Source organism: Cololabis saira, chromosome 11 (assembly GCF_033807715.1).
Source record: "Cololabis saira isolate AMF1-May2022 chromosome 11, fColSai1.1, whole genome shotgun sequence".
NCBI lineage: Eukaryota > Metazoa > Chordata > Actinopteri > Beloniformes > Belonidae > Cololabis > Cololabis saira.
In genome coordinates this window covers 28110141-28123053 of record NC_084597.1, presented here as the reverse complement: position 1 = coordinate 28123053, position 12913 = coordinate 28110141, and the positions used below count along the sequence as shown (strand labels likewise).

At 36.8% G+C, this 12913-nt stretch overlaps 1 protein-coding gene across 1 annotated transcript; it reads left to right on the top strand.

Annotated features, from left to right (window-relative positions):
* The first annotated feature begins 4137 nt into the window (after positions 1-4137).
* On the top strand, positions 4138-12181 carry LOC133454685 (butyrophilin subfamily 2 member A2-like). Its single transcript, XM_061733411.1, has 8 exons — positions 4138-4389; positions 5222-5318; positions 5609-5875; positions 6872-6982; positions 8762-8830; positions 9088-9138; positions 11000-11126; positions 11552-12181. The coding sequence occupies exons 1-8, from the start codon at positions 4195-4197 to the stop codon at positions 12036-12038; spliced, it is 1404 nt and encodes a 467-aa protein (XP_061589395.1). The 5' UTR covers positions 4138-4194; the 3' UTR covers positions 12039-12181.
* The last annotated feature ends 732 nt before the right edge of the window (positions 12182-12913 follow it).

Here is a 12913-nt window from a genome sequence, read left to right as displayed (position 1 = left end):
ATATTATCATTTTAAAATTTTAAGTAAATAAGTAAATAATTTCCAGACATACACACAATTGTAAATGAATGAAAATTATTGTATTTTACTTCGTGTGCACCCCAGAAGAAATTAAACTAAATTAAATTAAAATCAATTTTATGTATAGCGTCTATTACAACAGAAGTTGTCTCTAGGCGCTTTCCAGAGACCCAGAACATGACCCCTGAGCAATTATTACATAAACATAAACAATGGCAGGTAAAAACTTTAGAGAGGGATTTACATTTGGATACTTCAGGAACTACGAGTAAACCTGAACTCTTTAATCCCAACAACATCCTCTAACCTGTACAGTAAGATGCCATGATCTAGAGTGTCAAAAGCAGCACTGAGGTCCAGTAGAACCAGTATGGACACTAATCCTAGAACCTGGGTCACAACACTACTTCACTATGTTCCACTATGTTAATATTAACGATGGCGCCCCTAAATTTAGCAACAGCTTTATCGGATAAACATCTGCTAAAGTAATACATCCTATTTTGCGTTTTAACGTCGACAAAGTTAAATTCATTGTCTGTATTGATCAATAAACTAGCTATGAAATCTGAAAACTCAGACAGAAACTCTACATAAGCACCAGCAGGGGGCCGGTACACTACCACTAACAAAACAAGCTTCTCTGATTTCCAGCTTGAGAGTTTTAGACTACTTAATGGTAAGCGTGAGGCCTTCAAACATATTATAGTCGCATTTAGGTTTAGATTTTACTTGAAGACTGGAGTCATAGATTGCCTCTACTCCTCCGCCTTGGCCCGTGCTTCAGGGAATATGACAATTAAAGTAACCAGGTGGTGAGAAATCTGGCTGATATTATTAGACATTCCCCCTGACAATCCAAGGTCCAGACCAGGATGCAGAGCTGCAGTCTTACACACTTATGTGCTGCTTCTCGATGACTACCGCCTGCCAATAAAAATATATTATGTAATTGGCGATTATAACAAAGTGCCAAGCAAAATAGAATTGACCGTTTGTCAAGCCCTGCACCCGTTCACACGCCTTTCTTTTTATTGTCATTTTGTTTTGATAAAGTCTCCCTATTTATGATTTTTTTTTTTAAACAGGTAGTAATTTTAACATTTTACGAGGATTTTAACTAGGCTTTTATTGTATGACAGTTGATTACCACACAGTATGGATAATAACTGTCACAAGCTGTTTTTCCTGACTCAGTCAGTCCATACAGTATATGCCATAACTTTCTTTTTCAGTGGCTAATTTAAAGCCTCCGTTTCCTCCATACAAGAGCAGCAAAGACTCTACATGACTTCTAACCTTTAGTTGAGCTCATAGTGCTCTAGAAAAGCAACCCCTTAATACAAATAAATAACATAAATATTAAGCATGTAGAAAGTAATAATATTTTGTCAACTTAATGACACCATTTTATGTTATGTTAAAATTATATTTTTACATATTTTTTTATGAATATGCATACATTTTGAACAGTAAAATGTTTTTATAATCACATCTTGCAGTGATCGGTATCGCACTCATTTTGGGTCACGTTACGTGGGAAGTAACATTCATGATTAATTCAGACATGCCAAGGGGTTTCCCAACAAAAAAAACAAACAACAAACAGTCAAAAAGAAACATAACAGGTATTGCTGGATGATAAAATTCCAGAATGATATCAACAATGATGAGATCAGACATGCAGATGATATTCCTACTCTGGAAAAACAAAGCAACGTCTGAACAGGCACAGGGAGCCAGTAATACGTCAAGTCCACAAAGTATTAGTGTTACAGGATAACATCTCATGAATGTTTGTTTGACGGGATTTTATTATTCTTCCTTAACATGGTACTTTTTGGAAGGACATTATATCCACTTTGGTAATTTTCCACTTTGAAAATTGCTTTTACTGTATAGGCAACAAGATAAAAATGATTTAGAAGAATTAAAAAAGAACGAGAAGAAAACATAATCATAGATTTTAATGGCTTTACTTCTGTAGGCAATTTATCATGAATTCTTATTTTCAAAATAAGAGTTGAATAATCATTGAATCACTTTGTTTGGAGTAGCCTAGCCATGACTTTATTCTTCTTTAGTCTATGGGCCAGTGGTGTTAAGAGTTCATTCTTACTTTTTTGAATATTTAAACCATAAAACCATAAGCCAATAAATAAAAGAATGAACAATACATCATATTTGGAGTAGTTTTGCAACACAAAATTATCCCCCCCCCCCCCCCCCCCCCTCACAGTCTCTGTCAACTACAAAAAATTAGTACATAAATTGATATTTCCTTATTTTCACCATGACATGGTTCTGCTTCAACCCTGTTATGATTACTTTTGTAATATATGTTTTATTTCAATCTGTGGCTTTTGTGTGTAATTTATATAGTTTTTCCCTTCATCCTGGATTTATATACGTGATCATCATAGTTTAAGATTTTTTTGTTGTTTCGTTTTTAACATGCACAAAGCCTAATTAAACTGAGGGTGTTTGGATCTGGATCTGTATTATTATACCAAAGTGTAATAACTAAAGTTTGTGCTTGACACGTTTAGAGCAAACATCAGCTACAGTAGAGACTGTTCACCATTTTCTTACAGTAAAATCACTTGCGAGTAAAAAACTATTTACTCGCAATCTATTGTTGTGGTACTTTCTTTCAGTTACGTATAGAAAATACAGCTTGACTTGTTATCTCGCTGTCACCTCAGTGAAAATATTCAGTGTACTTTTCTGGGTTTGTGCGGGCGGAAGTGGGACGTCCTTCTGTCGAGGAACCAGACTGTATAAAGTATAAAAACAGACTCGATGAGAAATCCCTGTCATACAGAGAGATGAAGACAGACGGAAACAGCACATGAAAAACAAGTTACCGCAGGTAGGAGACTCTATCACTGGCTTATTTGAACTAAAACATGCAGGCTTTAGAGATACAATTGTGATAAAACATTACCAGCTGTTACATTGTTAAGAGAAAGAATGCAGCTTTTTCTTCTCCTTGACACTTAATCATGGGATTTTATTTTGCATATTTATGTGGTTTTATATTGACACGGAAATAAACATGTTTGGGATTCATCACTACAAAAGCTTTACAAGATGTAAAACTGTACCACTTAACTTTGGACAATAAACACAGACAAATGTATTTTATAGGCTCTAAAAGTGCACCTGTTACTAAATTGAACTTATTGGTTGTGCATAGCTGCAGTTGTCTTGTCTTGGCAATCCATCATAACCCACTTTCTTACATCTCATTTGTTTAATTATTTTTAACTGGTGTGTGTCTGTCTTTAATTACCGCTTTTAAACTCTTTTACACTAGTAAATTTCAGTTTCTAAACGTAATAATATTTGAACTCCTGTACACTCTGTTTGAGTTACAGTCCATCAGGTTTGAGTCCTGTAAATTCTGTTTTGTTTTATTTTATTCGTTTTTTGTTTAAATTTTAAATCATGCTTTTTATTTATGTTTTAATGTCTTTGTTAAGCACATTGAATCACGTTGTTGTCGAATTGTGCTATAGAAATAAACTTGCCTTGCCTTTTCTTTGGAAGATTTTACCAAAATAACTCATGATACAAAGCTTTAGAAATGCTTCCATGTGTGGTTTTTATGTCAAATAAAAAATCAAATCATGTGATTCATGAGTTATGTTCAGATTAGTAATACAAATGTTTACCATCATCCAATTTTGAAAAAGTTACCAACAGAGGAAGTCAGATTTGTCAAACTTTACATCAGGACTGAATCAGTAAAATTACTCATCTCCAGACAGTCTAAAAATGTCAACATGTGCAAAATTCCCTTTTGCTTCCTTTTTAGGTATCAATGGATTGGACGCTTGTTGTGATTTTGCCAGTCATTTTTCATCCATCTCTCTCGGGTAAGTGGTGGTTATATATATATTTATATATATATATATATATATATATATATATATATATATATATAGATATATAGATATATAGATGTATATAGATATATATATATATATAGATATCATTATTTGAAACATAATGATGGTTTGTTTTGTATATTTCTCTGTCAGGGCACATCTTGGCTGCTCTCCAAGTTTACATTGATCTTTATGGTACTGTGTTTTGTTTCCAGTGGTCTTGTTCACTGTGGAGGCTGAGCAAACCACATACAAGTCAGAGTTTGGAGGACACGTTGTAATGGGCTGCAAGTTCAATCCAAAACCATCACATCCTGACCTTGATGTGAAGGTGACCTGGTACTGGACTGCTGCCAACCCGTATCAGGAAGTGATCCGGATCGACAAGAGAACGGAGTACTCTGCGTCTTCGAAGTATCGGGGTCGGGTGAAGTTTCTTATGAATGAGCTGGAGAACGGCTGGGCAAAGTTGCAGGTCATTACTGTCAATCACGTGACATTTTAATTCCTGTACATAACATTTGTAGGAGTTTTATTGAACCAGTTCCATCAGAATTTCCCCCGAAACATTGAGTAGGCCTGTCTAAACTAGCCAACGCATTTTGATTCTGTAGGGAATTACAAATGGTGAGTCAAATTTCCTAGCTGTGACACTTACCCATGAGTTCAGCACATGATACATCATTGGGAAACCTGATTTTTTTTTTTGTAAAAGCCATGTATGTTTAAACCAGAACAACACTGATTAGATTGTACTTCACAATTGTGTTATATTGCTCACTTTGAAAACTTGTTTTGTCACGAATGCAGGAGTAAAAGCCACATATAGAAGACTCAGAGGCAGGAATAGTAAAGACTTTGTTTTTAATTAATAGAAAAGGAGGGAACATCACACAAAGAATCATAGGAAATACATTTGACCAAAGGGAGAAGAGACAAGAGACTAAATATAGGCTTAAGGGCTATTGATAAACAGTTGGCAAGAATCAAATAGGTAGAATAATCAAGGAAGGTGACAAGAGATGAAGGCAGGGGGGGTTGAAAGGATGTAACAAAAAAAATACAAACAACAAAACATAAAACAGGAAAAACATTGAGTAACAAAAAACTACAGACTATGACATGTATGTTTTAAGTGTGATTGATGAGTTCATTAATTGGCTGGTTGTTGGGGGAGTTGATGATATGCAGGTTTATTATCATTTATGTCAAATGTACAAAATAAGAGCTTGGGGAGAGGATGGTTCTATTGAATTATGGTTTATGATAAGATATGTTATAAGTTTTCTTCTTGTGTCACTTTACAGTTGTCCAATCTCAGGATCAATGACTCAGGGACTTACCAGTGTTTGGTTCAAACAGCAGAAGGAACTGACTATAAAACCATAACTTTGTCAGTTGGAGGTGAGAGCTGAATCTAATACTGTGATTTTTTTGTCTTTTAGATGAATATCTCAAGGGGGTTGCTTTAAGGACTGATCTTGCTCAATAGCCTTTAAACATGGTCATTTCTGGGCAGTTAAAATGTTACTCATTCTGAAAATGAAAATGAAAACATTGCTGCTCAAATGGGAAGAAAACAGTTTTTGACTTGTTTAAATAATTCACAGAGACCCTCTGTTTATCTGTATACCCTGCAGGATTCACCGCTCAGAATAGGATGTTGCTAATTTAAACTTCTGATTCTTCTGCAGCTGCTTATAAATCAGTAACTAAACGTATTGAGAGGACTGGAGAGAAAGATACGGTTCTGTTGACCTGCCAGTCTGAAGGATACCCTGAGTCCGCTGTTGTGTGGGAGGATGGACACCAGCAGACGCACCATACTGTCAACACAACTGCATCAGTACCAGACCCCATTTTTAAAATCACCAGTCAGATACAAGTCAGCTCATCAGAGAAAAACAACTACACCTGTACCTTTGTAAATGATGGCTACTCTACAACATTTCACATTCCAGGTAATTTGTTTCCCTCTTTATTGTCCACTGAGGTTTTCTTTCAGGACAACCCTCGAAAATATTTAACTAGAGGAAAATCCAGGTTTAAGTCCAGCATACAAACTCTGTCACACATAAATGAGAAACTAGAAATTAACCGTAATGTTGCACTTGCATTACTATTTTGACTTTTTTTTTCAAAATGCCCACCAACTTCCCTTTTACAAAAGAAAGAAAGAAAATGAAAGAGTTCTGTGCCTTTATCAGACAGCAGCTGCATCTAAAGGCAAGACAGGAAATTAAATGTCATTTCACACATCTATCTGCTGCTGCTTCCAGTAATGTTCCTATTTTCTTTTTGATTATTTACTGTAAATCTTATATTGAAACCACATCAAATGAAAGTTTCAAAGCTTAAGATCCTAACATTTTACAAGCTGCGAGATTTCCCCAATTCATCATGGAAGCTGAGGGTGTTTGTTCCGATAGTCGCTCTCATTAGTTATGAGAGTATGAGTATAGAGATGCCATGGAAAGGTGTTTGAAGAAATGTGTTGTTTTACTCTCTCTCTCTCTCTCGCTTTTTTTTTTAATATATCTTCAGACGGTTCATAGTTTCACTTTTGTGTGTGAGTGAGCATTTGCTCTTTTAGACACCATATGTCAGGATACGGTATGCAGAACATAAAAAAGCATTATGCAATTTCTTGGGAAAGAAGTTTTTCATCTGAAATCAGCTAAAAACACCCATAGGGATAAGCTGATATTTTGCAATAAAGCAACTCAAAGAAGAGAAGTACAGTAAATAGAGTGTCTGCATACACTGTTGAACAACTATTAATAAAGAGGAAGGCATAGTTACCCACAATTAGTCTAGCTCTTGACCAGTAAGGGGAATTCTGTAGCAGTTTGGCTTTTCTGGTTCTTTCCAAACTACATAAACACATTAAAAAGATGGATATTAACACGATAAACCCATCCTGGGTCTGTTATAATTGAAATGTTCTCCTTCTACAGATGAAATACCACGTGTTGATGGAAAAAATGACGCTGTCATCATTGTAGTGAGCATAATGGTAATAATGACAGGCATTATTGTCGGAGTGCTCGCATACCGTCGACGTAAAGGTAACCAGCCACTGAAATTCCCATGACATCTTCGTTGCATAGTAATAAATAAGGTGTATGTCTGGAATTGAGACAAAATAAGAAAGAGGGCTTCTATGTCCAGTAACATTTGCTTCTGAAAGAAATGTTTGTTTTGAATTTACTGGGATGTGAGACGTTCCACGATTTGAGACTTAGTAATTCACACATTACAAATGGTAGAGGCTTCTCGGCTGCAGGATGGCTGGACTCTCCCTAAAAAAAGGGTGAGAAGCTCAGGATGAAGTTTACTCAGAGTTATTGTTCTTTCACATCGAGAGCTGCAAGCTGAGGAGGTTTTGGCATCTGGTTTTAATGATTTCAGGACACCTATAAAGGAAGTGTTTCCAGCATATCCAACTAGGAAGAGGTCCCAGGGCAGACCCAAGTTGTGCTGGAGACATTATATCTCTATGCTGGCTCGGAAATGCCTCAGTATTCCCGCTGTAAGAGCAAGAACAGGTGGTTAGGGAAAAGGAAGTCTGGGATTTTTTGGTCAGGCTTCTGTCCCAGTGACCCAAACGCAAATATACAGAAGTTATTGCATGAATGGGTGGACAAATGGTAGCAATATGAGTAACAATTGATTGGTTGTAGAGTTGTGGCATTCATTCTTTAACCTGAGAGGAAGACCTGTAAGCAGGGATCACTCTCTTTGAAACAGATACTGTACTTCTGCTGTACTTATACTGATTTAGGTCTCATAATCCATTTAATACGTGTAGAGAATACCGCACTCACCTAAAACAGAATAAAACTGAGGGTTTTTTGTTTTAGCACTTTTTATCAATAGGGCGAAAAATGTGTCCTTAGTTGCACATAAAAATAACCGAGTTCATAACTCAGCATCCCAAAATGCTGACGTTTTGAGAGTGGGACAGTCTTGCTGTTGCATTTTTGTCAAACTGGGTAGAGACATGTGCGTCCTGTTGTAAAGAGCCATCTCTCATTTCAGCAATAAAGTAAATGAAACTCCCTGATGAGCCGTGACACATTAAGTCACATTTCCACTGTAAAGGGGAAGTAATGTGACCAATGTTTTGGTATTTGCATGCTTGACTTTCTGCTCATATTGACAGAATTTTGTCGGAACTTCACTGGCATGTGACACGCTATCATGTTTTCATGTGAACATGACTTGGCTGTTTTGGCATCAGGTGGAGATGTATTACATCTGGGTGGAAACACCCAATCTGGTTTTGGCTTGTGTAAAAGGGGAATTTCAGGCTATTTGTAAATGTGTGTGCGGGTTTTTTTTTTGTTTTGTTTTTTTTTTTCAGCACGTGCTCACACTGAAATCAATATAAACACAGCTGTCATTACATTGGTAGAGTCGTCATACATTCCTCCACATGTGAATATCTAAATATGATAAGAGATCTCACTACAGTTATGGATCCGGAAACATCTAAATGACAGCGTCAAACACTTTTCAGGAAAGTTTCAGTGATGTTTACAAGAATGCATCTACAGTATGTGTGATAAACAATTAATAAGGCAAAATATAAGAATAAGTTGGTTTTAGTTATTAAGAAAAAAAGTTTGTATCCAGAAATTACGATCAGAGTAGTTTCGTTTATCATTAGCACACCATGTCATTTTATATTGTACATGAAATATACAAAAGGGTAACAATGTTGAAAGGTTCATGGAAAGCACCCTCAGAATATTACTTTAATTTAACTGAGCTAATATATTTTCAATTAAAGCTATTTTTAAATATCCATGCATTTGTACTTACGCTGTACTCTCCTGTGACAGAGACCAGTCCTCCCAGCACCACAAGCTACCTTGCCTATGATCGCGACATGTCTCCATCTACATCCACCTGTGAGTTTAAACAGGCTGATTATTCTTTGGTTGATATCATTCTCTCTCTCTCTCTCTCTCTCTCTCTCTCTCTCTCTCTCTCTATATATATATATATATATATATATATATATATATATATATATATATATATATATATATATATATATATATATATATATACATGTATCCATGTGATATAAATTGATCCAGTTGATCCAGTAATTCTGCAACTGTCCTCTGTGTTAAAATTCACTGTAGTGTTCCTTTTCCATCAGACTTAAAAAGTGATCAAGAAAATGAGGACAAAGAAACAACTGTCTATGAAGGTAACAGACTCGCGTTTTGCCACAGTCTTGGTTTTCAATGGATATTTGATCATCCTTCATGGTTTCTTCCACTGTATTTGTATATGATTTTCAAATCACAAAAATCCTCATTGTATTCAAAATAGAAGATGATAAAGAAGAAAACATAAAACCCTATAAGTGAGGAACTCACATAATCAGGTCATTTTAAATTTGTTGACAGCAACACATCCTCAGAAAAATATCTGGACAGAAGTATGTTCATCCCTTCATTTAACGACAGTTCAAATACATCTTGGAACTGAGGAGACTTGGGGGCAGTCTTGTCCTTTTCTGCCAGAATTTTAACCGCTTGACAGCCTTGGATCATGTTGTTTTTTTCCCCCAAAAGAACTATGTTGATGTATGTAATTTTCCTAATATTATAAGTTGGTGAAAGGTCTGGACTGCAGGCGGACCAATTAAGCACCCAAACTCTTTTACAAGCAGGCCATGCCCTGTAATGGACTGAGTTTAATATTGTCCTGTTAAAACATGGATGGCCTGTGAAAAAAGACTGGATGGGAGCATTTATTTCTCGAAAACATGTAGCATTTGTTGTTTTTTTCTCCATGCAATACGCATGCTGCATATTGCATAGGTGCCAATGCATTTTAATACCATCAGAGATGTTGGATTTTGAACTAGTACTAATAAGCTGGATAGTTACTGCCTTCCGTAGGTCCAGACGTTGTGTCATACATGGTTCCCTAAGAATAAAGAAAAGATTAAAATGTTGATCTGTTTGACCTAATAAGACTTTTCTTCTTTGCCTCAGCCCTTTATAAATTAGCTTTGGCCCAGAGAAGATGGTGTTGTTCCTAGATAATGTTCACATATTGGTTCTTCTTTGCGTGACAGGGCTTTTATCTGCATTTATGTCTGAGCTGTTTTCCTAAGAGGTGCTTTCCAGAAGTATTTCTGAGTCCATGCATGATTTTCTATTACAGAATCATGTCTTTTTTTTTCCAATGCAGTGCTGCCTGAGGTTCTAAAGATCACAGGCATCCAATCTTGATTTTCGGTCGTTTCCTATGTGCACAGAGATTTCTCCAGTGTTCTTGAATCCTTTGGTGATAGTTTGTATTATAGATAATGAGATATTCAGAGGATTTATGCTAAATACGCCCTTCTGAAATTGTTTCACGTTTTTTATAGATGCAGTTATTACAGATTGGTGAACCATTGCCCATCTTTCCTTGAGATACTCTGCCTATGAGATGGTGTATTTACATACATGTCACTAATCTGTGGCTTAGTCAACAAGTTAATCCTCCAAATGTTGCACATCATTTCAGGAAAGGTTATAAAAATGTCATAACCTGAATAGTCTCTCATAGATGGTCATCACACCATATTACACTAACAGATACATCTGCCGTGTCTATCACTGCAACAAGCCTGAAACCATTGTCAGTGTGAAAAATATTTTTGGAGCATCCGCAAGTATTACTATCCAAGTAAGCAAGTTATACCTGAGTGATACCGAAAGTGGATTACAAGTACCCACAGTGTCCTTTTCTTTCTAAGCCTTTCTGCATTATTTCTAAACCTATTTGATTCACCCAATCATAGAGCAGGATTACTTTTCCTCAATGCATCTTAAATTAACTCAGTTCCAGCAAATCCATTTTTTTTGCTCACTTAAATTCTGCAAAAAAAAACTGTGCTCGTGCAATTACACACACAACCAAATTGTCTGTTAATGCAGTCTAGCCTGAGAGCCACCTCTGAAAGACACTCTGAGATAGTTTTATTTATTTATTTATTTATTTTTTTAGATATCCAGTCATGTTAACCCAATTAACAGACAATGCTCGCAACATTTTTGATTTGTTCATAGGTGAGATGGAGGAAAATCTGGGGTTGTATCTGAAAACGTATTATTCTGAACACATCCTCAGCAAGGAGATGAGACAGCACTGTGAAAGTTTCAGTGTGGAGGAGCTGCTTCAAAGGCTGCATAACAAGTGAGTCATAAAATACATATTTCCACAGTGATCATCGAAATTGCAGACGCCCCTATTTTTTAATGTCACTTCCAGTAAATGTAGAGATTTTATTCCACCGTTACCAAAGCGCACGCACGCACGCACGCACGCACGCACGCACGCACGCACGCACGCACGCACGCACGCACGCACGCACGCACGCACGCACGCACGCACGCACGCACGCACGCACACACACACACACACACACACACACAAAGTGAATGGTGTCCCACTTGGATCAAAATTAGGGTCACTCATGCTGATGAAATGTTAACATAGTACTAAATACCAGTGTGAAAGGACCTTCTTATTTAAATACCTAGGCTACATTCACAGTTGAGGTTTTTATATTTATATTAACTTGTCCAGACGACAACCACAATGTTTGCTCTGGTTTTCAGTGAGGGCCACCCTGTGACTCTTCAAGATGTACTCCCAGAAGCTGGCGAGGTGGTTTTACTCGAGGGAACCCCAGAAAGTGGAAAGGCATCCATTACCCACCTCCTAATGTTGTCCTGGACCGAGGGGCCCACACAGTCGGCTTCTAACTCCCTTGACCTCAGCAGAGTTGAGGTTTTCATATATGTCAACTGCAGCAAAGTTAAAGGAGAACTGTTTCAAGAGATAATAGCTCAGGTCTCTCTCAGCGAAAAGATATCAACAAAGGAACTGCAGACTATGTTATCCAGGTCCAGAAAGTCTCTGCTGTTGCTGGACGGATACAGAGAAGGAGACAACTCTTTTGACGAGTCCCTGAGGAGCTTTCTAAGTGAAAGAGGAAATTGCAAGGTGCTGATCACAACCTGCTCAGGGCAGTGTCCAACACTTAAGCAGACACTGGGGTCAGACAGAGTGCTGAGTCTTCAAATACATTATGCCAAGTACTGAGGATACATATACTTGTAAATAAGCACTTTTTTTTCAGCTAGAAGAACTGTGGTGTCTGTTGGTATGTTTATTTTTTTGGAAGCATGAACTCATTTTAAAGCCAAAATATGCTGCAAAATGCACTGAACATGATACACAGTATGTGAATAATGTACAAAAAATGTAGTTTTTTTCTGTTTTGATCTTCCTCATTGTCTTTTTACATTTAATAAATCATGTTTTAAAAGAGATTACACCATATAACTTTCTCAACCTCTTCTCTAGAAATGTATCCTAATGATTTATTGCAATGCATGAAATTCCTGAAGATGCTTTCAAATTCAAACTTTCTGTGTCAATTCGATGTGATAGTTTTCTTTCAATGACTGCAGTGGTTTCTGTTCTGTGTTCTGTGAGAAAAGGAAATACAAAGCTTATCTTTTTGACTGACAGCTTCTCTGTCGGGAAGTTACACATCATCCATTCCAGGAAGACTATAAGTCATAAATTTGTTTGAAATTCAGTTATCAATTAATTCAGGAAGCAAAAATATTCCAATCACAGGACAAAAAAAACAAAAAAAAAACCCACATAAGAGTGGTTTCAAATAGAGAGGCTTCTGCCAAGAGGGTGATGGAACATGTGTCACCGAGCACCCGATACCCACGTTGTCATTCCATTGAATAGGCGCATTATCAATGATATCATGCCATATCTTTAGGCCAGTAGGCCACCTACTGGCCTACCAGTATGTTCGGTAGATTGATATCACCCATTTTTAAGGCTGACATAATGTTATTGTATGTGCTGTCACGTGACCGACCGGTCATAGGTCCAAACATGGCCGACATTATGATTGTATTCTTTATGATTTATTAATACTTTTAACAAAGTTT

What these genes read in the sequence shown, in the direction of transcription:
- LOC133454685 (XM_061733411.1), top strand. Translation starts at nt 4,195, where the DNA reads ATGGGCTGCAAGTTCAATCCAAAACCATCACATCCTGACCTTGATGTG. An exon ending in AGAAACAACTGTCTATGAAG is followed by an intron (nt 9,139 to 10,999) that starts GTAACAGACTCG and finishes ATTTGTTCATAG; the next exon opens with GTGAGATGGAGGAAAATCTG. An exon ending in CTTCAAAGGCTGCATAACAA is followed by an intron (nt 11,127 to 11,551) that starts GTGAGTCATAAA and finishes TCTGGTTTTCAG; the next exon opens with TGAGGGCCACCCTGTGACTC.